This window comes from Fundulus heteroclitus, unplaced genomic scaffold, assembly GCF_011125445.2.
Source record: "Fundulus heteroclitus isolate FHET01 unplaced genomic scaffold, MU-UCD_Fhet_4.1 scaffold_478, whole genome shotgun sequence".
Classification (NCBI taxonomy): Eukaryota; Metazoa; Chordata; class Actinopteri; order Cyprinodontiformes; family Fundulidae; genus Fundulus; species Fundulus heteroclitus.
In genome coordinates, this window is record NW_023396899.1 from 27,876 (window position 1) to 55,089 (window position 27,214).

A 27,214-nucleotide genomic window follows, 5' to 3' on the forward strand; every position below is an offset into this window, starting at 1 on the left:
AACATACTGTGGTTGTTCTTTGCATCATTTGAATAAATATGAATTTTACTTAATGATGATGTATTTAAATTAATTTGGCAGTTTCACTCAATTTCTTTAAATTAATATAAAACTATACTATACCAGTGCATTACCACTACGTACTGGACTGGAATGTGGACAGGAAATTATTTAAAAAATAAATAAATTAAAAAAATTACCAATAATGTTTAAACTAAGTCAGTAACTTATTAGTGGAAAATTAAATAATCGATGTTAAAATAACATGATTTGACCTTTTGTTTTACCACTTCAAGTGATTTAGGTTTGACCAATTAAAGTTTAATTATTTTAGTTTCCAGTTTTTTCCTTTTTTTTTCTTCCTATTTTCATTCTTATTATCTGTCTTTCTGTATCACTTATACCCCAGGCTGCCATACTATCAGAAGCAGCTACCTATTTTTACATATAAATGATAAATTGTCATTCTGATTTTCAATCCACTTTAAATGACATCAGTATTGATACTGATTTGGAATACAGACACGGAATATAGACTGCTGCTCCAGTATTTCCTGATTCTTATGGACAGTCAAATATATAAATAAACTCATGAAATAATTATTTAAATGTGTCAGAAATGCATTAAAATTAGGACTAAATACAGAGTTCTTTTTTGAAATATATAATTAATTATATTTGCATCAATTATATGTTTTGACTTTGTTTAAGAAAAACTGGATAATGATCTGATCATTTTCTTGGTTGTTTCTGTTTCCATCTGAGCTTGATCAGAACATTAATTAAAACAGAAGTAAAATCAGCACCAGAGGGGCTTTAGGAGCTGCCAGTTTATTGCATTGAAGGATATTGCTTCTGTTTCTGGTGCTGCTGGGACTCAGACTCAGACTTACTTTAATGATCCCAGGAGGCCATCTTTATAGTTTTATAACAGGCTGGAGAAAAACTTCACTTTTACCCTAAAGCCAAAGCTTGTTCTCAAACACCTGAAGTAATACACGGCTCTTAATGATTTTTTTATACTGAGGGGATGGATGTTAATGAATATAATAGTTATGAGACGTCTCCTTCTGTTCTGCAGCGCGAGGAACTGTTCAGAAACTGACAATTCTCACTAACTACTGGAATGAGAAGAAACTGGGAAAGAAAATCATAAATTGACAAACAGGCAAAATTGTGACTCATTTTATTGAATATTTCTTTTAAATCTGGCCGTGTTGAATGGTTCGCCAGAGGTAACTGTCATTGGAAGAGTTAAGAAAGATCAGTTTCAGCCTCTCATGTGCTTCTAATAGTTCAGTTCTGCCGGTCAAACTCTCCAATCACGACTTAGTTCACCCAGAAATGTATTTGGTAATAATTTAATCACAATCTCTCCCTAACTTTTACATTTAATCCTCTTTAAACTTTTCATCTTTGAGATTAAAAAATAATTGTTTCTTTGGCGCCATCTGGTGGTGATTATTGCCAACACAACAATAGTACCTCCATAAAAACAAAGAAAACAATCAGAAACATTTGGAAACTTTATAAAAACATAAAAAAATCTCTACACAGCAGCTTTAAATTAGAGATCCTGATGAGTCTAAATAACAGAAGGGCTGAAAATGAAGCTTAACACAGTTTTCTACAAGGATGTTCAGGCGCTAAATTCACATCTGCATTCAAAAAGTCATATATTTAGAAAATTTCCATCTAGTCTTCAAGTGTTTTCTGTGTTTGATGTTTGTTGTTTGGTTGCTTCCTTCAGGTGTTAGGAGAGGATGAAGGAGTTGAAGTGGGTGAGGATGATGGAGATGACGGCGCTGGCGCTCAGCAGAGGAAGAGCCGGGGTGACCTTACACGATGAGCTCAGAGCTGCAAAAACAAAACATGCAACAAGATCAGTCAAATATGCAAAAAGCTCCTCGTTCTTTACAGTTTCATGTTTCTAAAATATGCACATATTATATAATCAGAATCTACATATGCACTGTCTCCACAATGGATTAACTCTGACTGTTCAGTCAGCAGTCTAACAATATCCGTCGTAGGTATAAGAAGTAAATACTTAAAATACATCAGTGTGTTTGGACTGAGTCAATATAATATATGCTTTTAGAATGAATTCATGAACTAAACTTAAAACTTTCCTTTGTGACAAAGCTTCTAGTCAGAGTGGCTCATGTTACCCTGAGCTACCTCTATAGTTATGCTGCTATAGGCTTAGGCTGCTGGAGGACATCAGGGTCTATTTCTCTCACTCTGCTGAGTTCTCCTACTGCTCTCCAATCTGCATTGTTTGTTGTTATTTCAGCTTTTAACTTTTTGTTCTCTGTCATTTTTCTCTTCATAGAAGGTACACCTGGTCTGGTGTTCTGTTAGCTGTGACATCATCAGAGGAGGCAGATCATCCTCTATCACCATCTAACATAGAAAGTACTCTTGGGTCAATGTGAGCTTCTGAGCTTTCTGTGTCTCTGCTCTGTCTTCTCTAAGCCCCAGTGGGTGGAGGCAGATGAGCGTTCACACTGAGCCTGGTTCTGGTTCTGCTGGAGGTTCTCCTCCCTGTTAAAGTGGAGTTTTCCTCTCCACTGTCGCTTCATGCATGCTCAGTATGAGGGATTGCTGCAAAGCCATCAACAATGCAGACGACTGTCCACTGTGGCTCTACGCTCTTTCAGGAGGAGTGAATGCTGCTTGGAGAGACTTGATGCAACCTGCTGGGTTTCCTTAGAGAGGAAACTTTCTCACCAACCTGGAGGATCTGATGGAGTCTGACTATAGAAAGAGACCTGATGATGATGTGTTGTGAATTTGTGCTATATAAACAGGAATGAATTGAACTGAAATAAACCTTTCTGCAGACTCGCTGTTCTGAGCGCCGTATCTGAAGATGTAAATGGAAAGTTGAGTGGAAGCGTGGATATTGTCAGTTCTTTAGAGTTCATGGCACAGACACTTTTAAACTTGCCTCTGGTGAAGCAGTGGATTAACGCAAGGCTGGTTACGGTTGTAGTCTCGATATTTCTATGTTTGGCAGCTCTTGAAGCTCTGACTCATACTGTCGTCTAAATTTTGTGAATGTCCTTCAAATTTTTATTTGGTTTTGCTTCATAATCATTCAAAGGCTGCAGTTATCCCCACTGCCACAGTTTTTCCTTCCACAAAACCTTCCATTAATATACTTGGATACTCAGCAGCCAGCTTCTTTAGCAGTGGTGATTTGTGACTGTCTGCTGTGAGCCTGTTCAGTCAGGAGTACTTCCTGTGAATACACATGTTATAACATGACCATGACATCAAACTTCTGTATTTAAATCCTTCTTACTGCTTATTATGATCGGAGGAACTGTATTCTGGTTTTACATTGGCTGTAAGCCAGAATGATCAGAAATGAGCACAAATTAAAACTTTAACTATATTGCTTTGTGTATAATGAATCTACATTTTATCAGCTCACCATTTCAATAGAATAACTGAAATTAAATGTCATTTATTGAAATGCAACTGCTTGTTTTTATTATAATTTAATTTCAGATCCCGTCACAGAAAGGCGATAGCCTGTATTCAGACAACGCTGCCTGTTTGTTTTTCTTTTTACTGATAAACAGATTCTCATCTGAATTTATGGATTTATGATTATAGAGCTGCTTATGGAGTCTGTGTTTAATTTGACTTGTTTTGCTGAGGCTTCCTGCAGGACGCACTGCTTTTGACACAGTAGCTGCTGTAAAGCGGCTCCCTGGCTGTGGGTGGGAACTCTGTGCCCTGCGCACCGACTCTCAGGTGTTGATTACAAGGCTGACAACAACCTGTCCCGAAAACACTGATATCTGTGAGGGTTCACTTAAAGGGACAGCTCAGGTGTTCAAGTGGGTCATCGGTAGTGTTGCATTACCTGCAGCAGACGACGGTTTTATCAACTTCTGTTAAACTGGTGCCTCAAGATGGGCTGATAGGTCGTTTAAATCAATCTAAAATCCAAACTTTTATACAGGTCTGAGCCAAATGTTAGATTAGCAGATTGCAAAGCTCTACACTTTTGCACTTTTTGTGGCAAATTAGTTGAAATCAACCAAAAAAAACCCCAGTAAAAATAAAAGACGAACTGCATTTTTCCCACAGGAGACAAGAGGACACATGAAAGAGTCGCAATAAACAGCTAAAGTTTTTTTTTTATGTGTGCATAAGCATTTCTCTCTTTTTATATAAAACATGGGTAATGTAGGTAAGATACTGACTACTGACAACTACCTCATAGAACCTCAGTTCAAAACAAAATGTTAAAAATCCCTTTAAGGCACCACTCAAAGCACATAGAAAGATAATTATTCTAATAAATGCACGCGGGTAATGTGAGCAGTGATGCATGCTGGGAGATTTTCAAGCTAATTTAAGGAGATTTCAAACCAGCTTAGATAAATTATTCGACAAATTGAAGGCGATTTTCACAGAGTATTGAACGTTTTGTGCGTCCAGCGTGTGGAAACGGCCCGGCCTGTCGTGGTTCTTACTGCGGCAGCTTTTCCCATCAGGCTGCAGCATCCCGGTCACGCAGCTGCAGAGGGGCCCGCCGCCCTTACTGGTGCAGATCTGCTCACAGCCGCCGTTGTCCTCCTCACACCAGTCTGACTCTGAGGGAGACACAAACAGAAGTAATGCAGCAGTGATGAGCAAAGCGTTTCTGATCACTGGAGAGCAGAAGCTGTGCTATTTACTCTTTATTATTTGTTAATTTATTTTACATTGTCGCTATGGAGCTCTATTCACACAGTATTCTGGGTACCAGGGGCGTAAAGGTACAGCAACAACCCAGTTCAGTGGTTGGAAAGTCAGGGTTTGAGATGCGACTTTCTCTTTGTTTCACTTTATTAAGCTGGGAACAAAGATTTTTTTTTATTATTTAATTGATTTTAGAGCTTCGAAGATGGTCTAGTAGAACTGACCAGAGATTTGGTTTGATCATTTCTATTTAATTCAGGACAACCAGGTTTGACTTCACAAATACCTTTGCAGTTAAGCCATAGATCTGTTCAGTAATTATCAAGGGATGCTCTTTGTAATTTGATTTGAATTGTGTCTTTTGCTGCTGTTATTTAAAGCCAATTACCACTTTTCTGTGTGATGGCATAAAACTAATAAACATTTGAAGAGCCAAAACCTTTGGTTTTCTGTTATAGATAAGCCAGAGCTACTAAATAATTTGTTTTTTATAGCTGCATCTAGCACAAGCTGCAGATTATGCAAAGAACTATATTGAATATGAACTTATCGATATCGGAATCGGGCATGAAAAGCAGAAAATGATCGGTTATCGATATCGGTTGAAATTTTTAATATCGTGCACCACTACTTGAAAGCTGCTACAGGCTGCAGGATTCGGACCTAAGTTTATTCTCTCCAGTACCAGCGATGTTTACATTATATTGAGTCGGGTCGGTCCTTCTTTCTGTCTCCATCGTCGCTGTAGCTGCATGAGAAACTTTAACTTTCCTTAACCTGGTAATCCCGAGGGTCTATTTTCCTAAAAATGCATACTCATACTTTATAAAGCATTACTCAACTTGTACAATTCCTAAACTGCTAATCTTGTTATCAACTAACATAACGGTCCTGGAGGATGATGTGAATGTGGAAATCTGAGAGTAAATTATTCTGGACCTGAGTAAATGAGATTTAAATGCTCCAAATATAATTCTTTGCCTAAAAAACCCAGGTGTTTACATACATAACGTCTTACTTTTGCTGTAAAGAAGGAAATAAACACAATAAATTGTAACTACAGCATCTTGGTTACATATGTAGCCAGTTTGGAGTCCACACAACAAGTGATTGAAAAGATTTACATGTTTAGAATGAAAAAATCCAGGCGGAGCCTTTTTGTTTTTGTACCTATTTTGGCAAAATTTTTGAATTTATTCTTGAAAATATGGGATGCTTTTATATATTTGGGCAGATTCTTTTGTAGAGAAGTCTCAGATGAAGATCTGGACATATGACACGTGTGCTGGTCTCTGTCAGCTACAAGCACATTATTATTGCTGCTAACGAGCTCAAGCCCTGTTGAAAGGAGGCCTGCAGGCTTAAGGCGTTAAAGTCTCTCTGTTGGTTCTGGTGCTACTTTTTGCAGACCGTCGCTCTGTGCACTCGGTTCTGCACAGAAACATTCTGCATGTGTTCAGCTTTAAAACAAAACACTAAGGCTTTGTGTACGGTTACCCCTGCTGTATATCCATCTTAAAATACCGGATCATGTTTGGGAATAATGTGCTGATTCTTTTGGTAGCATGAAAGAAAACTGTAAAAAAAAACATAACTAGTTATTTTTTCCTCAGGATAACTAAAGTTATAATCAAAGTTTTGTGAAATAAATTGTGATTAAAGCCATATTACGAATGAAAAGATGACGTTCTGACCTCTCCTCCTGATGGGTCCCACTGTCAGGATGTGCTCCTTGTGGTCGCCGTCCTCCGAGTACATCCTCCTCTTGTGCGGACAGTTCTGGATGTGCGGGACACGGACTTTAACCTCAGACCAGAAAGCGTTTCCCCCCCTTTAGATTTGAGCGGCACGTGTTTTCTCCAGTGTCTCACCACTTTGCAGGCGTTTGTGTCGGAGTCGCACAGCGAAACGTCGCAGTGCAGGTGGACCTCGTCGTAATCCCCGATGAACTTGAAGACGGTGACGTGGAAGCGGCAGGTGAGGGACACGCCGTTCTCCGCCATGCCGATGGTGTTGTCCTTGGTGTTTGGGCAGCTGAAGGGTGGATGTTACAGGAAAAATCAGCTGTAGCTCATTTTTCTATATATAGAGTCAGATGACTTGTTTACATGTTTTTTTAAAATAGTTTGGTATTATCTTTGCGTCATTTTGGTTTGGACAATACAAAATATTTGAAATATCTTGCAGTTTTCCAAACCTACCTGGCTCTGTTTGAAACATTAATTGTCAAATCATGAATTGGTTGCGATTCAGCAGAAAAGCTGGGTTCAGTTTTTCTAGAACTTTAGAAAACAAGAAACCAGGAAAACAGAACCTGTGTGACAACACGAAGCAGGCCAAAAGATCTCAAAGAGAAACACGTCCCGCATCTAGAGATTAAAAACAGATGAGCAGGAAAGTCTGATAACCGTTACCCACACATGGAGAGAACGTGGAACAACTCAGAACCTTCCCAGGAGAGGCCAACCCACCAGAATTACTCTAAAAGCTCCTCCAGAAGGTCCCAGAAAAACCCAGAACATCACCCAAAGCTCTGCAGGCCTCAGTTAAGGTTCATGATCCAACAATAAGAAAGAGAGACTGGGCAGAAACAAACTCCATGGGAGAGATCCAAGGCCAGAACAACCGCTGACCCAAAAGAACACCAAGACCCGCCTCCGAAAACCTTCCCAGTGACTCTCAACAATGTTTGCAAAATATTCTTTGGGCTGGAGAGGCAAAATTGGACCTTTTACGTGTAAATCTAACAGCATTTCAGTGAGAGAACGTCACACAGTGTTAATCGTATAGTCTGGGTCTCCTTTGCTGCTTCAGGACCTGCGGTTCTGAGCGGCCCAGAAAAAGTGGCCAAGGCAGCGTTAAACAGGAAGCTCATGTTAAAATTAAATCACTTCTGCACAGCCGAGCAGGTCCAACTTTCTCCAAAGAGGCGTTAGAGACCCAGAACCAGTCATCAGAACCATCTGGAGGAGGGAACATTATTAGTTTTAGGGCAGGGGTCTGCAACCTGTGGCTCTGGACCTGCAAGTGGCTCTTTGGACCTTCCACAGTGGCTCTTAATAACAAATTATATTTTTATTATGGTATTGAAATGTAATAATGATAAGAAAAGCAGGTTTTTAGTAGGTTTTTTTAAATAACTGTTTTTAATTTTCACAACAATGATACTAAAAGTGCCAGTAATACTTATATGTTTTCATTATGTTGGAAACTATGATTTTTTTTTACATCATTATCCAGAAATATCAATATCCCACCCATCCTCTTTTTTTAAACCTCAAAATAGAAATAAAGGGTGTTTATTTAACAATGACAACATATTTCCTACAGTAGATCTTTATCAAAAATTACAACTTGTCTTTTTCCAAAAGGCCAGGCAACATTTGCGGCTCTGAACGAGTTTAATTAAATTAGCCTGTGGGCAAAATGGCTCTCTAGACTGTAAAGGTTGCAGGCCCCTGCTTTAGGGCGTGATTACCTGGTTGGTTTGGAGACATTTTATCCCTTACAAATTAAATCCTCATTTGAAAACAGTTTTCTCATATGTTTGCCTGATTTTTACAAATTTATCAAATACAACAAAAGTAAAGAAATCTGTAAGGAGGCAAACACTTGTTTGCACATTTCTACACAAAAACTATTTTAATAATTGAAAAATCACCAATGAGATAAAAAGGCTTAATTCAAAACATTGTTTCTCACATTCTTGTATATTTTCAAGCACACGTCACATTCTAAAAACCAAAAAATGAACAGAAACATAGTTTTAAATCATCTTTCTCTGCCGTTTCCCTCTAATCTGTCAGCTACAGAAGCGGTCCGACCTTTGACCCCAGCTCTTATTTTTTTAACCATAAACCAGAGAAGGCGCCGCAGACCTACCCCCTCTCTATGATGATGTAACGCAGTCGGTCGCTGCTGTAGCGCGACGGCGTGGCCCAGCACATGTTGACGATGAGGATGAGCTGGTTCACGTCTGCCCCCTCCACAAAGACGCCCACAAACAGGATGTCCCGGGTGCTGAGCACCACCTCGCCCTCCCTGTACGGGTTGCGGTACGACGAGTTCTTGTACAGGGCCATCTTGGTGATGAAGTTTCCCTCCTGAGTCGGCAGGGTGAGGTTGATGACGCTGCAGGAAGGGAGGGAGAACAGAGAGCCAGATCAGTTGCCATGGAGACGCGTTAGCATCCTTTTTCCTTTCCCTCTCCCAGCAGCTACTTAACAGACCTGAGACTCCAGAACCACTACAGCATCCAGATTATTTAAGCCTGTAGCACATTTCTAGTAGAAACGTCTCATGACTTCAACATTTTATGAATTCCATGAGTTTATTTGACATAAATGTTCATCGCTGTGTTGCACCTGTTACACCTGAGAGAGTAAATATACGGCCTCGTTAATAAGTCGTTACAGGACCAGAGGCGTCTCTGTCATGATGAGTTGAGTGGGGAATAAAAACTCAACACCTACTAGCAGCAACTCATTTATCTGTGGTGCATACACCCTGACAAATTAAACATACAAACTATTGAATTAAACAGATAAATTAGCATAAACCAACACACCAGAAAATCCATTTTATATAAGCTAATTGTAATTCGATTTTTTATACATAGAATTATAAATAAAGGCTCACTCATATTGTTAATTTATTGAACAGAAAAATCGATCCTTCAATGATCCAGCAAGGATAACCAACAGTAGATTAATATTTGCTTTTAGTTTACATGTTTTATTTTGTTTAAATTTTCCTACATTTATCTGTTTTTTTTTTACTTGCTTTTGTTCTGTTTTTATTTTCCAATGTTTTAATCGTGTAAAGCACTTTGCATTGTCCTTGCACTGAAATGTGATATAAAAAGTAAATAAATTTGCTTTGCCTAGATTGTGACACACTGTCCAACAGAACGTAAATTTAAGTACTAGGACAATACAGAAAGCTTTCTCAATTCAAAAAGTCTGGAGTAATGAGGAGCTCCAAGCTTTATAGAACTGCCCAACAAAGGCCTTATTATTGTTTAGATAACATGCAAATTGATCCTATCTAAACCATAACAAGGCCTTTGTTGGGCAGTAGTATAAAGCTTGATGCTCCACATTACTCCAGACATTTTGAATTGAGAAAGCTTTCTGGATGGGAAGCGAAACGTCTTCAAACTTCAGAAAAAAAGTCCAGTTGTTTTGTTTTTTAGCTTTTTTGGATTGACCATGACGTGGATGACTGAGACTCTTCAGCAGCTTATAACCGGATGGTGCTGGGCGTCTGTATCAGATGTCCCACCTGAGCATGGGCTTCAGGACGGTCTCCAGAGAGATCTTCAGGTCCAGCTCGTAGGCGCAGGAAAACTCCACGTTGATGGTCTTGTCTCTGGTGATGACGTTGCCGGTGTTGTTCACGCTCTCTATCCAGACGGTGTTCTTATACATGATGTGCGTGCCGTTAGACTGCAGGGCGACAAATAAAGACTTTTAGTGGTTGGCATTGACGGTGAGAGGAACAGCTGGGAGGGGAATGAACGGACCTGTACGATGGAGCCGCAGTGTCCCTTGGTGTTGTTGATGTGGAAGGAGATAAAATCCTCCCCCTCGATGCCGGCGCAGCGCTCGTCGTTGATCCTCACGTCTTCTCGCTCGAAGCCGAGCTGGAAGAGCTTGCACTTGGAGATGGAAACCTCCATCTGAGCGTGCTTGCAGTTCACCTCTGCTTGGATGATGTCGTCATCGCCTGCAGGGCAAAGACACGTGTGAACGGAGGGTGTTCTGCGTGAAGCTAGCCTGGTGAAGCTAGCCTGTTGAAGCTAGCCTGGTGAAGCTAGCCTGGTGAAGCTAGCCTGGTGAAGCTAGCCTGGTGAAGCTAGCCTGAGACGGGAGCGGCAGAAAAAGTGGGAGACCTGCGGGGTTGGTGGGTAACTCGGGGCAGCCGCACAGGTCCCCGCCGTTCTCCAGCTCACACGTGAAGTTTGTGCAGATCTCTCCTGCGCAGGGGTCGTAGATCCATTCTGCTAAAGACAGGTGAGCACACAACGTTAGCCGTGGCGCTGGCGCAGCTTCAGAACACGCCGATGAACAGAAAGGGCAGAAAAGCAATCTGCAGCGTCGAACTTCTCCACATTTATTCCCGCGCCAACCATAAAGTTAAATGTCATGTATTGGGATTTTATGTGAGAGGCCAGCAAAGAGGAGAGCATCTTAATAGTCGATACTTGGTAGAACCTCCTTTGGTACAGTCGGCAGGACTTTGGGGTTTGTCTTCACCATCTTTAAACAGCTAGAGACGGTAACAGCTTTAAAACAGCTCAAACTCCATAGGGTTGGATGGAGAAGTCTTATCACAGGTCTGGACTTTGACTAGGCCATTCTAATGAATCTGCTCTGATCTAAACCATCCTGCAATATCTCAGGGTGAACGTCCACCCCAGCCTCAGGTCTCCTGCAGCCTCTACCAGGTTCTCCTCCAGGAGGTCCTGGGTTTAGCTCCTCCCAGCTTCCCACTCCCACAGCATGATGCTGCCACCACCTGAGAGGATGATGCGTTCAGGGAGACGTACAGCGCTGGTTTCCAACCACATGTAGAGCAGTTCTGACCTCCTCTGATCACACCACCTTACTCCACGTGTTTGCCGGGTGGTCCACTGCTAACATGGATTTCTTGGCTCCTTTATGGATTAACGCTCTTCAATCAATCGTGCATCGCATCTCTGTGTTGGTCTGTTACATAAAGTCCCATCACAACCTGGAGACGTGTGGTGAAACCATGCAACCAGGACACTGTAGGTGTAAAAGCTGCGTTTAAAAGCGGCTGTCCGACGGTGCTCTTACAGCAGTTCTCCTGGACGATCCACTTGGTGGTGAGGGTGCCCAAGGAGCGGCAGGCCTCGGCGTAGGCGGCCAGGGAACCACAGACCTGGGCCTTGCGGTGGTTGTAGCAGCCGTCCAGGTAGCAGGACTGGTAGAAGGGCTGAGGGTCCAGCAGGCCGTGGCACGGCTGGAAGAAGCCCTTCAGATGGGTCAGCTTCTGACAGGCGTCTTCGCCCTGCAGCGCCAGCACGGCGGTGTTGTCGCAGGACTGGGCTAAAGCCACGTACTGGGTCTCGTCACAACTGGGACACAAAAGCATATCCGATGGTGAGTAAGGAGAGTTGTGCTGCTAAACTAGGAGTGAAGAGCAGGTGTCTGCGGAAGGTATATCGCAAAAACAGAACTAAAAGTAAGTGAATTTTTCTTGAAATCATTGTAAATTTCCTTTAGCAGGTAAATAAGACTATTTAAAATAGGAACAACTCATCTCCATCGTCTTATTTCAAGTGCAGGATGTATAATTATCTTATTTTTTAGAGGAATTGTTCCTATTTAAGTGCAAAAATCTCATTCTATTGGCAAATAGTCTTATCTAACTGCTCAAATCAAGGAAAAATACACTAATTTCAAGAATTTTTACTTATTTTTAGTTCCCTTTTTGCAGGGTACCGCCTCGGATCACTGACCTGTTCTGCATGCCGTTGGTCTTCCAGCTCTGGGCCAGCTCCAGGGCGCTGACGGCTGGTTTGCCCCTGGAGGTGATGTAGTCGTCGCTGGGATCGCCGTTGAAGTTCCCACACAGGCCGCACACCTTGTTCTGAAGCCGCTGGCCCATTGTGATGCTGAGGGTGTTGAAGCGGTTGTACCGCACCTGGATGTCCTGCGGCGTGTCGATGACGAGGAAGCCTTCAGACGTGGACAGACGCGTCATCAGGCCGGTCAGAAACGGGACGGACACCGGCGTACCGTTGACCTGCGAGGATTTTTGAATTTTCAGTTAGATGCGCAGGGACACCTCCAGAGTTGGACCGTTTCTCTCAACGCAGACGCTTTTAGAGCTTAGAGAATAGAACTGGTGTTGATCTACAACGTGACTCAGCTGCAACAATGCTGAAAATGACCAGAAACAGAGTTCACCTTAAGTTCAATTCAATAAGACTTGATTTTAGGGCCGCTTTCTAGCATTTTTAATGCTATTATTGATCTTGGTCATGATTCCAGCCATCGCCTTTTAGATGTACGGCAGCCATATTGCATTTTGAGTTTGTGGAGGATGAGAAACATCTAACTTCATAAGAGTTCTGAATAAAAAAGGACCAAACCCACTGGACAGAACAACCTCCAAACCCTGATGGTTTTCTGTCTGGCCGCTAAAACTGGCTTTGGTTGGTGGAGACGGCGTCCTCTGATCTGCATTTAGACTTCCAGGTAAGTGAAAACAGCATAACTTTGTTTTTTGTTTGTCTGTTCTTTTTTTTGCCCCTTTTTGGTATTTTTTTTAAACCTTTTTATTAATAATAAGAAATGTTTAAAGTAATTTACTGAGGTGTACTATGGGACTTACAATCCCAGCCTCTCCTGGACCACCTTGGACACTTTAGGAGGTCGGTGGCACCTAACTTTTTGAATTTCAGTCAAAAGAAGATGCATTTCGTGTTACTTAGACCTGATGGCAGCCAGCCCCCATGTTTTAATCTCTTAGCACTGACTCCTTATGAAAAAACAACTTAGCCCCTCTTCATCGTCATCCAGTTCATTAGAGTCCGTTTATTTGTTTTTATGTCTCCTTATGGTTGTGGTCCATCTTACCTGTTAGAACCTCTTACCTGGGAACATCTCAGTCACTAAGATCGGAGGTCCAGATGCTGTTTGACATGGAGACAGAGCGTTTGCTGCGGCAGGGCCAACACCTTGCATGCTCCAGATCAGATGGCCACCTTCAATGTCTGATTTTCTATCTGCTTTGAGATCCTGTTTTTACTCCTTGATTCTTTCCCAGTGTGGTTGAACATTTAGAGTGCTTTATCGTTAAAGCACTGTATTTACCAATTACCCTTGAGATATCCGTGTTAACGAGTTAATTGGAGGTGAATTATTTCATCACATATGGAGCTAGAAGAGTATCAATATTTCCAATTATGCATATGGGATTCATGTTATTGAAGATTGGAATGCTCCAGAACCAGAAAGGGGATGAAGAAGACAACAGGACTGACCGTTTGTCATTGAACAGCTTCCTGACAATGTCAAGAGTGATTAATGATTAGCTATTTTCTGTTATACACAGAACAACAGCATCTAGGAATGATCGGAAACATCTGGTGTGATACGTGACTGGAACATCCCTAATAGACACACATGTGAGAGAGACCTTTAAAAGGGGGTTGAGACTTTTAAAATACGGAACTTTGTGGAACGTAACTGTGAAATGTGCATATGAATAAAAGAAGTCCCCGCTGGCAACAAATATATGCAGCTTTGTCTCGTCTCTTCTATTTTTTAGTCTTTTTAAAAGTTCAATCCTCTTTCACAATACATTCACAAAAGTATTTCTGCTCCATTCATAATTACACATTGATTTACTAACTACCTCTGGTCTTTAAACTTCTCTGCATTTGTATGTGGATTTTTGAGAGTCCCCTGACTTGATTTGATACAGAATTTAATTTGTTTTAAAAACAGGGAATAATTTGCAACCAATCAGAAATCGGATTCATGTGATTGGCTTATAAGTAAATCATCACCCATGTGGATTCAGCCAATCAGGTGAACAGAAATACTTTTGTTAATCTTGTCCTCAGCGTGTATCAATCAGTTATGTGTATTTGGAAATATTGAGACTCTTCTAGCGCCATATATTTTAGTGTTTTGTTTTTGTTTTTGTCCGACATGACTCCAGCAGGTCCTCTAGCCCAGTGGGCCCGGTCCACAGGACCCACTATCCTACATGTTTTACCTGTGTCTCTCCTCCAGCACACCTGAATAGTTACATTACCTCCTCAGCATCACTGCTCTAACCTCCTCCGTGTTGTAAAACTGGTTTTATTGAGATGATTTCTTAACCCTGCATGTCTGGCGGTAAAGTGTAGCTGTTGAAATAAAACTCAGCCAATTCGCAGTCAAGGCATCATTTAACAAAGGCTGTTTTGTGGTTGTCTTCTGAATGTGCCGAGTTATTATGAAACATGTCAGTAAATGGCAGTGGGTGGTACGACGGAGAAGAAGGCGGCATGAGGCCCAGGTTAAGACGATCTGAGAAGGTTCCGTGACGACTCCTGGTAAGCATCGTCTTACCACATTTCAGACGATCCCAACAAAGTTCTCAGGCCACTTCAGTGAAATGTTGTGGTTAATGGCTCGCCTAGATCCAGCAGGATTAAAGCACGCTGGGATTTAAAGCTTTCAGAAGCTCACTATCCAGCTCCGTGAAAGCACTTACAGATGAATGGCGTGGACGGCAGCCAGAACCTCTAACAGGCCGTTCACAGAGAGGTAATTGGTAAATTGGACAGCAAAGAAGGAAATGGAGATTAGTGTTGGACCTGCTTGTTCAGTTTCGGTTCCCTTAGAGAGTAGCTGGAACCGAACCAACACAAAGTGACTGAAGAAACGATAAGTGGCCAGAAAAAAAAAAAAAACCCCGCAGGATGCTGACAGACGTCTACCAAAGAAGAACGATGCTGAAGCTCAATCAAAAGATTAACGACTGGCTTATCAGTCGACTTGTTCAGGATAAATATCACATTACGTCTGACCTATGGGCCGTGTAGACTTTAGAGAGCCGCCGTGGTTCTTCCAGAACACGGCAGTTTTTACCGGGATAACCCTCCGCTGCGGGGGTTTCTACCTGTCCCAGCATCCATGTTCCCCAAGCCATCAGTTTGGTTCTGATGACTCCATGAACCCTTATTCTGTTTCTGAGCCTCTGAAACAGGACAGAGCGCTGCAAGCTCACAATCCTCTGCAAAAAGTATTTAACACGTTTTCAACTCACAATAAGACCAACCAGCATGAGTCAAAGGTGTGTCTCACCTTGACGGTGCTGCCAGAGATGAGAATGTTCTCCTCGTTTATGTAAAGGTAGACGTGAGAGATGGTGGTGAGGTTGGGCGTGCTCCACTTGTCGAAGTTGGCGATGAGCTGGAAGGAGAGGTCGGGCAGCTTGCGGCAGTTGGTGGACAGGACGAAGGAGCAGGAGGCCGGGAGGCGCAGCGACGCCCCGTCGAACGTCCTGAAGACCCCCCCGCCTGACGCCACGCAGTGCTCGGACCGCCGGGCGAAGCAGCCCCGGACCCCGAAGCGCAGGGTGCACTCCTCCTCCGCCTTGCAGCGCCTGGGGTCGCACTGGATCAGGTTGCGTCCGATGCACTGGCAGCGTTTGGTGCAGTCGCCGTTCCAGAACAGCTGTTTGGGCTGCGGGGAAACATTTTAGGGGTCAGAATGAATTATTCAGACAAGGAGCCTCATTACCAGCAACAATTTGATCTCAAAGCAGAGCACAGAAATCTCTTCTGATTTCACACCTGAATAGTTCAGATCATCATTTCCATCTCCAATATGGCTTAATGTAGTTATTGCTGCCATATTTTATTATGTCTAGTCTGTATCTATGTGTCGATATCAGACCTGAGCAGATAAAAAAGGCAGTTTTCAAACAATGATTTCAGATAAAGAAAATCTATTCTTGGCTCCATGTGAAAAAGTAAATATCCCCTTTGTTAAATAATGATTTTCTAATTAAAGTTTCACTAAAGTTTCACTTGGAGCTATACATAGTACGTCAGAGATGACCCAGTTTCACTGCAAAAACAGAAATAAGACAGAATAATATTTTTGCACTTAAAATAGGAACAATCATCTTTTTTCAAGTGCAGTATATCTAATTATCTTATTTTAAGGGTGAAAATACTCATTCCATTGGCAGATAATCTTATTTACCTGCTCAAATCTAGGACAAAAATACAAATTTTAAGACATTTTTTCTTATTTTTTGATCCGTTTTTTCAGTGTTGACAGACGGGCAGGAAAAGATTGCCTGCAAGGTTTGCTGCTAATGATCAACTGAGTGAACGTACCTCTCAGGTTCTGGGTCAGGCTGGATTTTTCCTGTTTTATTAACGGTCCGATTCACACGTAAGAACCGTACAGCCGTTGACCAGAACCCCTGGCTCGGCTTCTTGGAGGGAAAACCTGAGGGAATGGGGTTTGAAGTGTTGGAGCAGCCGTACCTCGTAGTATTTTCCGTCAGTGTAGCAGCCGCAGTTCTGGGACAGGATGCAGCTCTTGCCGTTGAGCACGTAGCCCAGGTCGCACTGGCAGCCCTCCACGCAGTCCTGGTTGCAGTCCCTCTGACCTCGGGCCGGGGCGCACTGAGGCGGGCACACCGCCATGCAGCTGGAGTAATGGCTGTTTGGAGGACAGCTCTGGACTGAGAGCAGAAAGGTTGGCAGGAAGCAACTGATTATTCTGCAAACTTCCTACAGCCCTAATTTATAGGACCTGCTCAGTGACACCGGGAGCTTTCTGACTGTAATTGGAGGTTAATCACACTAATCAGCGAATTATATCTTTAAAAATACACGAGCAATAAGGTAGAACAGTAATACATTGCAGTAGAAGTCTAAATGATACATCTTTTGTATTTATGTCTTAAAAGTGTGTTTCTGAACAACATTAAGTGAAAATGGATGACAAACTCTGGTGCCAAAGTGGTTAAAGTCAAATATCTGGTGCCACAAATCTCACAATGTAATAAGAAAATCAGGAAATTATCTTCCATATTTGTCATAGTGAAAGTAAAATTAAACCAGTGCAAAATATGTTATTAATTAACAACAATTAAATCCATCTATTTTTAATAATTTTTGCAAAGAAATAATTAAACAAATATATGTAAAAAAAAAATTTAATTAGTAATTGTGATTATTATATAAAAGCATTTCATTATTATTTGGCAATTCATTTTTAGATTATCATTGTGGATCAGCAAGTAAATCCCATCGTCTGATTGGTTTAGCAAAAAGTCCTCTTCGGACCAATCAAATTCAACCAGAGCAGTGTAAGCCCCGCCCACTGACTTTTACAGGTTAAATAACGACATGAAATAGTTTATGAAAATAATATAACATGTTTGTATTTAGAATGAATATGTTTATTACTATTTACATTTTTGTTTTTTAATTAATTAATAACACATTTAGGTAATAATTTCTCAATTTATTTTGTAAACTGTGATCCTTTTGGGTTAATCTAAAGACTTGTGAAGCTGTTTTTTTATGAAGGGTTAAGGGGACAAAATTAAATAAATAAATATGACATTTATTTATAAATAAATGTTAATATACCATGAATTAATGAAACGTACAATGAAATAAATAAATGCACCAAAAAACTTTCTATTAAATAACTAGATGTATAATTTATTTAATTAATACATGATGAAATCATGAAATTTATGGCTAATTGTACCATGAAAAATAAATATACCATTACATAGTGAAATGTTAAAGGAAATAAATTAATATACATTTAACTTTACATTAAAACAATTAAATGTACAATTAAATTATGAAAAATGATGCTGATGTATTAAATAAATAAATACATTTAATTATTTAATGGAACATTTAATGGTACATTTATTTATTTAATTTTACATTTCAATATTTCATGGTATTTGCTTATTTCATGATTTATTTATTTAATTTTTTTTGACCCCGGATTAAAATCAGCAAAAACTTCAACCCAGAGATAAAATTTATTTTACATATATTAATCTCTGACGCTCAGACTTCAGGATTCTGCGTGTTTTCAGGGCGTTTAGCGGGTTAAAGCACTTCTTCAGCACGTCATCAAGTTCTGCCGAGGTCAGCTGTAGCCCACAAGCTCAGGTGTACTGGGCACAGGTGGAACATTAAATCAGAACGCCAGTCCACGGACACCAATGTGTTAAAGAGTTTGCTTGAAAATGAAACCACCTGGTTGCTGCATCAGTTCATAAAGAAGTATTTGTACCCTTACAGAGTTCTTGTTTTTTTCTCACATAAAAAAAGAATAATACAAAAATAACCCGAGCAAATAACTAGTTCACTCTTTCAGAGAAATAGAAAATGCTGTTACCAACTTGGCCCTTTGTGAAAAAGAAATTGTCTCTTTCATTAAAAGAGCAATAATCAATATTTCACCACTAGGTGAAGCTTGAGCGCCGTCTGTAGACCAAAACACGATGTGTGACAAGCCACGCCTTTCTTTACTGCCACCCGCCAACCCTTCTCACGTGTCGCCTCCTATGAGCGTATTTATACAGGATAAAAACAGCAAAACAGCCTCACCTTTCAGAGGAACATTTCTAGTGAAGACGTAAGTAACTCAACTTTATAACACTGTTAGCAGGAGAACATTTTGATCTGCTTGGCGTGCTCTCCGCAATGTTGCAACTGTTCGCGTGCACGTACATGTACGCGTGGCCGGCCCGGCTATGTAAACGAGAGACTGCAGAACAACATAGAGAGATGGTGTGGGACCTCATACCATAGTTTTTAGTTATTTCTATCTAAAATAATGAAATTTCGCTTATTGCTCCTTTAAGTCATGAATTAACTGTGATTAACCACATTTTTTGGACATTTCAGTTTAATTTCACAAAACACAGCAAAAGAGACAACAAATCTCTCCTTTAGAACCCGTCCGACAACACGAACTGGGCTACAACATCCCAATGCAACACATCGCTGCCCGATCTAAAGAGATTAAAGATCAATTGAGAAACAAAGTCACTGACATCTATCAGTCTGGAAAAGTCACAGAGTCAATTCTAAATCTTTGGGATAGGGCTGGACTAATAATTGCATTTGCATTATGATCGCAATTAAAAAAAAAAAATGCAATTTCCAAATTGCAGAGGTCTGCAATTTTTGGCTGCGCAACAATTATTGCATCAGACGCTTCCTTTAGGTGTTTAAAGTGGGTTTGCTCAACATGGAAGGGAAGAGAGATAATCTAGTTTTTTTTACTTGTTTTAGAGTTTAGTCATATTTTTATCAGAAATGTTCAGAAATCTCACCACAGCATTAAGTTCTGTTCAATACATAGACTTATCTATTGGTTTCACTTTATGTTCAACAAGGATTGACGTCCAACTCAACAAGTTATTCTCTTAATAATAACAATATTCTGATCAATAAAAACAGTTACATTTCTTGTTTTAAATAGTCCCTGTTTACAAACATCTTTATCTTGCGGTCAGTTTTGTTGCTTGTGGTTAATGTAGAGAAAAGTCCAAATTAAATTGCAGGTATGGTTGAGATTTATCGCAATTTTGATTTTTGGCAAAATCGTACAGCCTTAGTTTGGGACTCTAGAAAACCACAGTCAGAACCATTATCCACAACCTAAGGAGACACGGAGCAGTGCAGAACCTTCCCAGAATTACTTCACCAGCTTATTAAGGGATCCAGGAGGTCCCAGAGGAACCCAAACAACATCTGAAGCTCTGCAGGCCTCACTGCCTCAGTTAAGGTCAGAGATCACAATCCAACAATAAGAACGAGAGACTGGAAGAGTTCAAAGACCAGAACCACTGAAAAAAATAATAATACAAAGGTACATCTCACATTTACCACAAACCATCTCATGATTCTCAAGACAGAATGTTCTATGGACAAACAGAAGTGGAGCTTCTTGGATGTTCAGGTGTAAAAATAAACAGCGTTACGGATAAATGTAGAGTGATGGTCTATTTCACTGCTTCAGCTTACACGAAAACAGCAAGTCTAAGTGGTCTAGTCAAAGTAAGCCCTTTGATCTGATTGAGATGACAGGCTTTTCATGCAGAAAGGTCTCCCAGTGTTGCTTAATTAAACCACTTCTGCAGAGCAGAGTGGGCCAAAGCTCCTGATGTAAAAGACTCATAAACCTAAAATGATCGTAAACTCTTGAACAGCCAGTTGTTATTTCATTTTTCACAGAGAGCCAGCTTGTTTTGGACGTATTTTCTTTATGCTAACTGCTTTTTGTCTTTACTCGGGTTATCTTTGACATAAACTTGGTTTAATCAGTTGACACTTTTTAAAGTTAAATCTTTAAATGGAGCACATACTTTGTCACAGTGCTGTACTTCATGGTTTGGGTTGAAACCACTGAGCTATATAATACACTGGAGTGCTGATTTTGCCGAAAAACTGAAGTCACTGGCCGCCATCTTGCTCCTCCCTACTCTCACAGAATCCCACAGGATTTGGTTGCAACAACAAGCAGTTTTCTGGCTGAGTGAAAACGTTTCACAGGTAATTCTACAGTCAGTGGATGTACTAACACTATCAACTACTAGGAAATTAGGTGCTGAAATATTTTACATGTTATTCATATTAGATATATATATGTATATATAAGTATGTGTATATGTATATATGTATATATATGTATACACATATGTAAATATATGTTTTTGTATATTGTTATTTATATATTTATAAATGTTAAACATATATATTTAAATGAATAAAATGTTAAATATTTCAGCACATGACTTTCTCAGTACTTGATATTTTTAGAACATAACATAAAACTATATGGCATTTGACATTTTAAAAGTTTTAAGCTCCCCCTGAACATGAGAAAATCCTCGTTATTCGATGCTGTAGCGCACATATTCCTTAGTTACTGGGGGGAAATAGGGAGTACCAATATGGCGGCTGGTGGCTTCAAAGTGACTCGTTCAAACAGACGGTGATTAGCACTCCAGTGTATTATATAGCTCAGTGGTTGAAACGCAGACGGGAACACTCACCACAGGGCGTGTCGCTCCTCCAGCCGGTTAAAGGCACTCCCTGGGTCTGACAGGTGCTGGCGTAGATCTGCAGCCAGTTACAGATCGTGTCCTGAGCTCCTTGATCCAAGCAGGTGTCCTGCAGGCAGCTCTGGTAAAAGAACGCCGGCGCCACCTTGCTGTGACAGCGTGCAAACGCACCACCTCGGTCCACAATCAGCCCACACAGCCTCACGGCCTCGGGCTCCACGAACACGTAGAGTCCGTCCCCGACGTGGAAGCGTATGCCCGTGGCGACTCCGTTCGGCTCGTCTTCGCCGTCACCGTTCATGCCGGAGTCGGCCACCATGAGAGGGGCGGCGTTGGACACGCCCTTCTCCCCGAGGCCGCAGCGGGGACAGGAGTCGCCGCAGCCCACCTGGCAGAAGGTGTCCCTCTCCGCCCAGGTCATGCCCCAGTCCGTGGCGGTTAGCGTGGGCGGGGACAAGGGCATGCCCTGGCACAGGCCGCAGGAGCTGTTGTAAAGATCCTGGGGCAAAGTCAAAAGGAGGAGAGTGTTCCAGTCATACGACACCTTCAGCCCGAAGTCCGTCTCCAGAATGAGCAGCATCCCCAAGGAGGACATGTTGACCTTTGCCGGGCCCAGCTTCAGGGGAAGGTACAGGCGTTCCTTGTTGACCTGAGTGACGACAGTAGAGCCGAGTCTGGTTTTAAACATTCCCACACGACTGATTTCCAGCACCAAGTTAGAGTTTCTAATCCCGCTGACTTGCATGTTTTTCTGCAGGTATGTGGGGGGAAACCCAGGTGGTGAATGGATGCTGTGAAGGCTGACTTTAACAAGAAACTGTAATGAGCAAGCGAGTGATATGAGCAGAGACCAGGAAAGACCAGCGTGGGTGTGTGTGCGAACAGCAGTTTAATGTGTGGAGGTGCATCCTCAGATCTTTTGGTGGGTTTGTGAACCCGGTCCAAGTGTCGCTCAGGGTCAGGGCTTCGTCTGAGCCAAATCCAGCCTGATAAAAGATGCCCATTGAAATTAGATCCACCTTAAGCCAATCAAAGAGGAATTCACCCCCGCTGCCGTGCTACTCTATCGGCTTGATTAGAAATAACACGACCTCTCAAAAACAACCACTGCAGCCTTCAGAGGGCAGAAAAAACAGCTAAAATAGGTCGATGTAGGCGGCAGCTGTTCTGGGATGAACTCAAAAAGTGTTAAGAACTGAGCATAAGAACTGCTGCTAACTGTTGTTTTACAGTTAGGAACTATTGGCTCACATATATACATACTCCACTGATATTTGGTCAATCGTCCCTTAGAGAGTTGTGTGTAGACGACCATAATGAAGCTGCCGGCGATTTTCAAACAGCAAATGGCAAAACAGAACCGTTGGAGTTCACTTAAAGGGGACATACGCAAAATCCACTTTGTTTATTCCTTAAATACATTTTGTTGTGTACCTGGAGTCTCTAGGAGTGGAGAGAATATGAATGTAACCGGTCCAGGAGCTGCACAGACATGCATTTTTCAAGCTGTTCACTTTTCTCTGTTTTCTGTTACGTTTTTTGAACGATTATGTCACAATATTTGCTCCAGAGCTGCTGAACACGTCACGGACATTTGGCTTACCAGTTTTGTGAATCTGCCATTTTTACTTTTGTAGTTCAAGCTGAAGGATGCTGAAGCTACAAGTGGATCAGTGAAAATGTTCAGTTGTTGGGTGAAGTAACCCGCACAATTCATCTCACACCGTCTCCCAGCAGACTACAAAAATGGCCGAACGGGGTGGAGTGGAACGCTCTGCGACCCGGACGGGGGGGGGGGGGGGCTGAAGTGGCTCCTTTAGATTTAAAGAGACGGCACCAAAACGAGTTGCTCTCAGACACACCTCAGAACAGTTTCACTTCAATTAGAAAAGCAAGGCGTGAGAAAGCATGACATGTCCCCTTTAAACTGGTCAGTTTTAGGGCACAGACCTCGTTTTTTAGTATAACCCACACATTTTTTAACAAAGTTGAGGTCTGGACTTTTAAGAAGGTCATTTCAGAACCTTTGTCTATTTCCAAACCAGCTTAAAAATGTGTTTGAAATCAAGTGTTTACATTAAAGGTAACTGGACTTCTCTGGTTTCTTTTAGACTTACACTTAGACAAACTTTATTGTCATTTTGAATGCACATAGTGCATACAAAACAACATTTCGTTGCATAGATCTTACGATAATGTAATGAGATTGCAATTGAAATAAAATAACATTACAATATAAAGGGCAGCAGTGATAAGAATGTAACAGTGCAGGAGCTAAAAAAAGCATTAATTTCAAAAGTTCAATGTTGACAGTGCAAAATAATAATGGTGCAAAAATGCAGTAAACGTTCAGTTGTGTAATTTTTAAATTTAAATTGATTATTAAAGTTCAGCAACGTCGGCAGTGCAAAATAACGATGCAAAATGGCCATAAAGTTCAATTATTTTTACATCTCATCTAATCTAAAAGGCTTTTCAGGTCTAAACATCTACTTGCCCTATCTCTGTAAGTCTGATGGTTCTGTTACTTCCAACCATGTTGAGAACTGAAGAAGCCTTTTGGATGAGAGAGGAAACATCTTCAAGAAACAGGAGAAGTTTAGTTGCCTTCCTCCTAAGTGCTTAGGGTTTTCATATCCTGGATGAGTGAGAATCTACACCAGCCTTTGGGCTCTTTTCTAGTTGGGATGTCCAACAATGTCCACGTTTCAGCTTTCTAACCAGAACTGTCCCTCTCAGATTAAAGGAAGTTTGGGTTTTCAAGATTCATCCAGAAACCTCTAAAGCTTTGCTTTTTAATTGGAGAGAAGTGACTTCCAATTCCAGGTTCCTCTTCTGCCACACATTGATGTTCCCTTGATGATCACAAGGTGAGACACTTCCACCTTGTAGATCCTGCCTCCACTGTGGGTGGTTGAGGCAGGGCTACATCCCCATAAACTCAGAGGATGCAGACCAAGGAAGATGCCCTGCTCCAAAACTACAAGCTGCACTAAACTTTTCAGCAGCACACACGGTTGACCCGAATGCCTTCAGGGGAAAAGTTCTGGGATCAGATGAAGTTCTCCCCAGAGGTCTGGTCAAAGACCCGGCTGGAATGAAGCCAGAAGCTTAGCGATCCCTTCAAAAGGCACATGGTCGACATCCTAAACGCTATGAAAACCGACCAAAATCTTAGCTGTAGTGTATGTATATATTTGAGCCTGGACGTATAGCCATTTTTATTGATCTATTTATGGGGAAAAAAAAATTATTACAAGTAAACACAAGATTTTAGCCTTGTTTTAAACATAAGCTGGACAACAATGAATGTTTAGGCTGAGGACAAAGTTGGGACATCCACTAAGTTATTTTCAGCTAAAACACGGTCACTGAAGCCTGTCTTCGAACCATCAACCCTCTGAGCTCAGGAGGAGGAACGTTGCTCCATTCCTCAATTTCAGCTGCGAGATGTTTGAGGGATCTCCTGCATCCTTGGCCCATTTGAGTCAACCCACAAGATCTCAACGTGCTCAAGATCTGAGCTTTGACTAGACCCAGGAACTTCCATTCCCTGGTCCTCAGTCAGTCCTTGTTGGACACACTGGTATGTTTTGGGTCATTGTCATGTTGCCTGGTCCAGTTCTGCTGAGTGTGAAAGATTTTCACATTGTCCTCACAGATTCCTCCTTGGTAGATGATGGAGAACTGTTCAGGTCCTGCTGCAGCAAAGCACTTCCTGCTCTGTGCCTCCCTGCTGGTTTTAGATGTTGTGTTTGGTTTATAGTGCAAAGAACTTTTGCCCTAAAGAACTTTCAAGAAGTTCTTTAGGGCAAACTTCCACTTGTCTTAACCTGTTTGCACACCTCCCATGAAAGATAAAAATGTACAGTCACTGTAAAGACATTTGCTTTCATTTCAGCGATAGCAAAAGCCACTAACGCTTATTTCAGCATCTTGCGGTCTGCTTTTAGGGTAAAGTTGTTTGGATGAGCAGACTTGGCCATGTTGGCAGTAATAAAATTACTTATATATTTCCTGGTGTTGTTAATCAAGCCAAGGTTGCCCTTTGTCACGATTCTGTTTATTATTTTTATGGACAGAATTTCTAGGCGCAGCCAAGGTGTTGAGGGGATCCGTTTTGGTGGCCTTAGGATTGCGTCTCTGCTATTCGCGGATGACGTGGTCCTATTGGCTTCATCAGGGCGTGATCTACAGCTCTCACTGGAGCGGTTCGCAGCCGAGTGCGAAGCGGCCGGGATGAAAATCAGTGCCTCCAAATCCGAGACCATGGTCTTGAACCGGAAAAGGGTAGAGTGTCTTCTCCGGGTTGGGGAGGATGTGCTGCCCCTAGTGGAGGAGTTCAAGTATCTTGGGGTCTTGTTCACGAATGAGGGGAAGATGGAGCGGGAGATGGACAGGCGGATTGGTGCAGCGTCTGCTGTGAAGCGGGCGCTGTACCGATCCGTTGTGGTGAAGAGAGAGCTGAGCCAAAAGGCCAAGCTCTCGATTTTACCGGTCGATCTACGTTCCTACCCTCATCTATGGTCACGAGCTTTGGGTCGTGACCGAAAGAACGAGATCCCGCGTTCCCAGGCCAGCAGAGAGACTATGTCTCCACCAAAACAGATCCCCTCAACACCTTGGGAGAGGGACTATGTCTCTCTGCTGGGAACGCCTTGGGATTCCTCCTGAGGAGCTGGCCCAAGTGACTGGGGAGAGGAACGTCTGGGCCTCCCTACTGAAGCTGCTACCCCCGCGACCCGACCCCGGATAAGCGGAAGAAGATGGATGGATGGATGGATGGATGCCTTAACTCTGTTAAGGTTTAGTGTTCAATTAGGTCCACTGAATTTTTTCACATAACTTCATATTTTTGACCCTGTGTGGATCAGGGAAAAGAAAAACAAAACAATATAATTTTATGTGCCCAGTTCTTGTTTTTAAAAGTCTTGAAGTCTGTTATAAAATCATTCCAGCCTGAAAAAAGGCTCTGACGCATCTTTAAAGACCCACGATGCTCTTATACGTCATAAATTCTCTGACACTGTTGATTTTTAGGTCTTAAAAGTAAAAGAGTGACAAAGAAAACTGGAAACCAGCAGGACAGCGTAACTACGGATTCAGACCATTATAGAGGATGACAACACAATCCCTCTCAGAACAACATGAAAAAACAATTACAGGTTGTGTGCCAGAGCACAGATGTTCATATACTCACAGTGACGGTGTGTTTGTAGCTTCGAGAAACTTCTATTTCGTACTCGTAGACCTCCAGCACGAAGCCCCTCACCCAGATTGCTTGCCCAGTGTCTCGTTCCTCGTTACGAACTGCCAGTTTAAATCGAGGGAAAACTCCTGCTGCTGGCTCTCTGCGCCCACAGACGGTGGTGGCCATCTTTAGGGTGCAGGAGCTCTGAAGCTCAAAGGGCATGCCAGTAAATGGCAGGAAATGTCCGTAACCGGCTACCACGCACAAGGCCTCGGTGCGCGGCTGGCAGAAGTAAAGGCCGTCGTTCTCCTGGCAGTACTCCTCGGAATGACAGGGGGCGAGCTGACAGTAGACGCTGTTGTCAGAGCCGTTGCAGTAGCAGCGCTCCTGGCATTCCCAGTCTGTCCAGAAGGTCTGGTTGGTGGCCACCTGGTGACCGTGGTACATGCAGCCGCAGTCGCTCCGCGCCACACACAGGCCGTCCCGCAGCGCGAAACCTTCCTCACATTGGCAGCCTTCCTGACAGGGCAGAGGGCACGGCTCCTCGGGCTCATCCAGGTTGGTGCAGGTCAAAGGGCAGGCCGTGGTGCATTCCTCAAAGTGGCTGTTCTCTGGACAGGGAAGAGCTGATGGGGAGGCAGATGGAAGGTGGAGAAGGAGAGAAAGTGTTTTAGTGTTTGGCCATGCGTATCACATCATTTACATCGACAGGCTCCAACAATA

The 27,214-nt window shown here is 42.1% G+C and overlaps 1 protein-coding gene across 3 annotated transcripts in view; it reads right to left on the reverse strand.

Annotated features, from left to right (window-relative positions):
- Positions 1-1,169: 1,169 nt before the first annotated feature.
- Positions 1,170-27,214, reverse strand: part of tecta (tectorin alpha) — a 40,626-nt gene continuing 14,581 nt past the window's right edge. For 2 of the 3 annotated variants that reach the window (XM_012866607.3, XM_036132149.1), the window contains 14 exons: positions 26,501-27,117; positions 21,292-21,949; positions 16,733-16,932; positions 15,537-15,917; positions 12,191-12,477; positions 11,526-11,806; positions 10,598-10,708; positions 10,229-10,431; positions 9,988-10,151; positions 8,587-8,835; positions 6,576-6,738; positions 6,399-6,483; positions 4,497-4,616; positions 1,170-1,857 (listed from right to left, as the gene is read on the reverse strand). In XM_012866607.3, coding sequence (XP_012722061.2) covers positions 1,754-1,857; positions 4,497-4,616; positions 6,399-6,483; positions 6,576-6,738; positions 8,587-8,835; positions 9,988-10,151; positions 10,229-10,431; positions 10,598-10,708; positions 11,526-11,806; positions 12,191-12,477; positions 15,537-15,917; positions 16,733-16,932; positions 21,292-21,949; positions 26,501-27,117 — 3,623 coding nt within the window. In that variant the 3' untranslated portion in view covers positions 1,170-1,753. Of the gene's footprint in view, positions 1,858-4,496; positions 4,617-6,398; positions 6,484-6,575; positions 6,739-8,586; positions 8,836-9,987; positions 10,152-10,228; positions 10,432-10,597; positions 10,709-11,525; positions 11,807-12,190; positions 12,478-15,536; positions 15,918-16,732; positions 16,933-21,291; positions 21,950-26,500; positions 27,118-27,214 lie in introns of those variants that run through there. The other variant, XM_036132150.1, reaches the window with a different exon arrangement.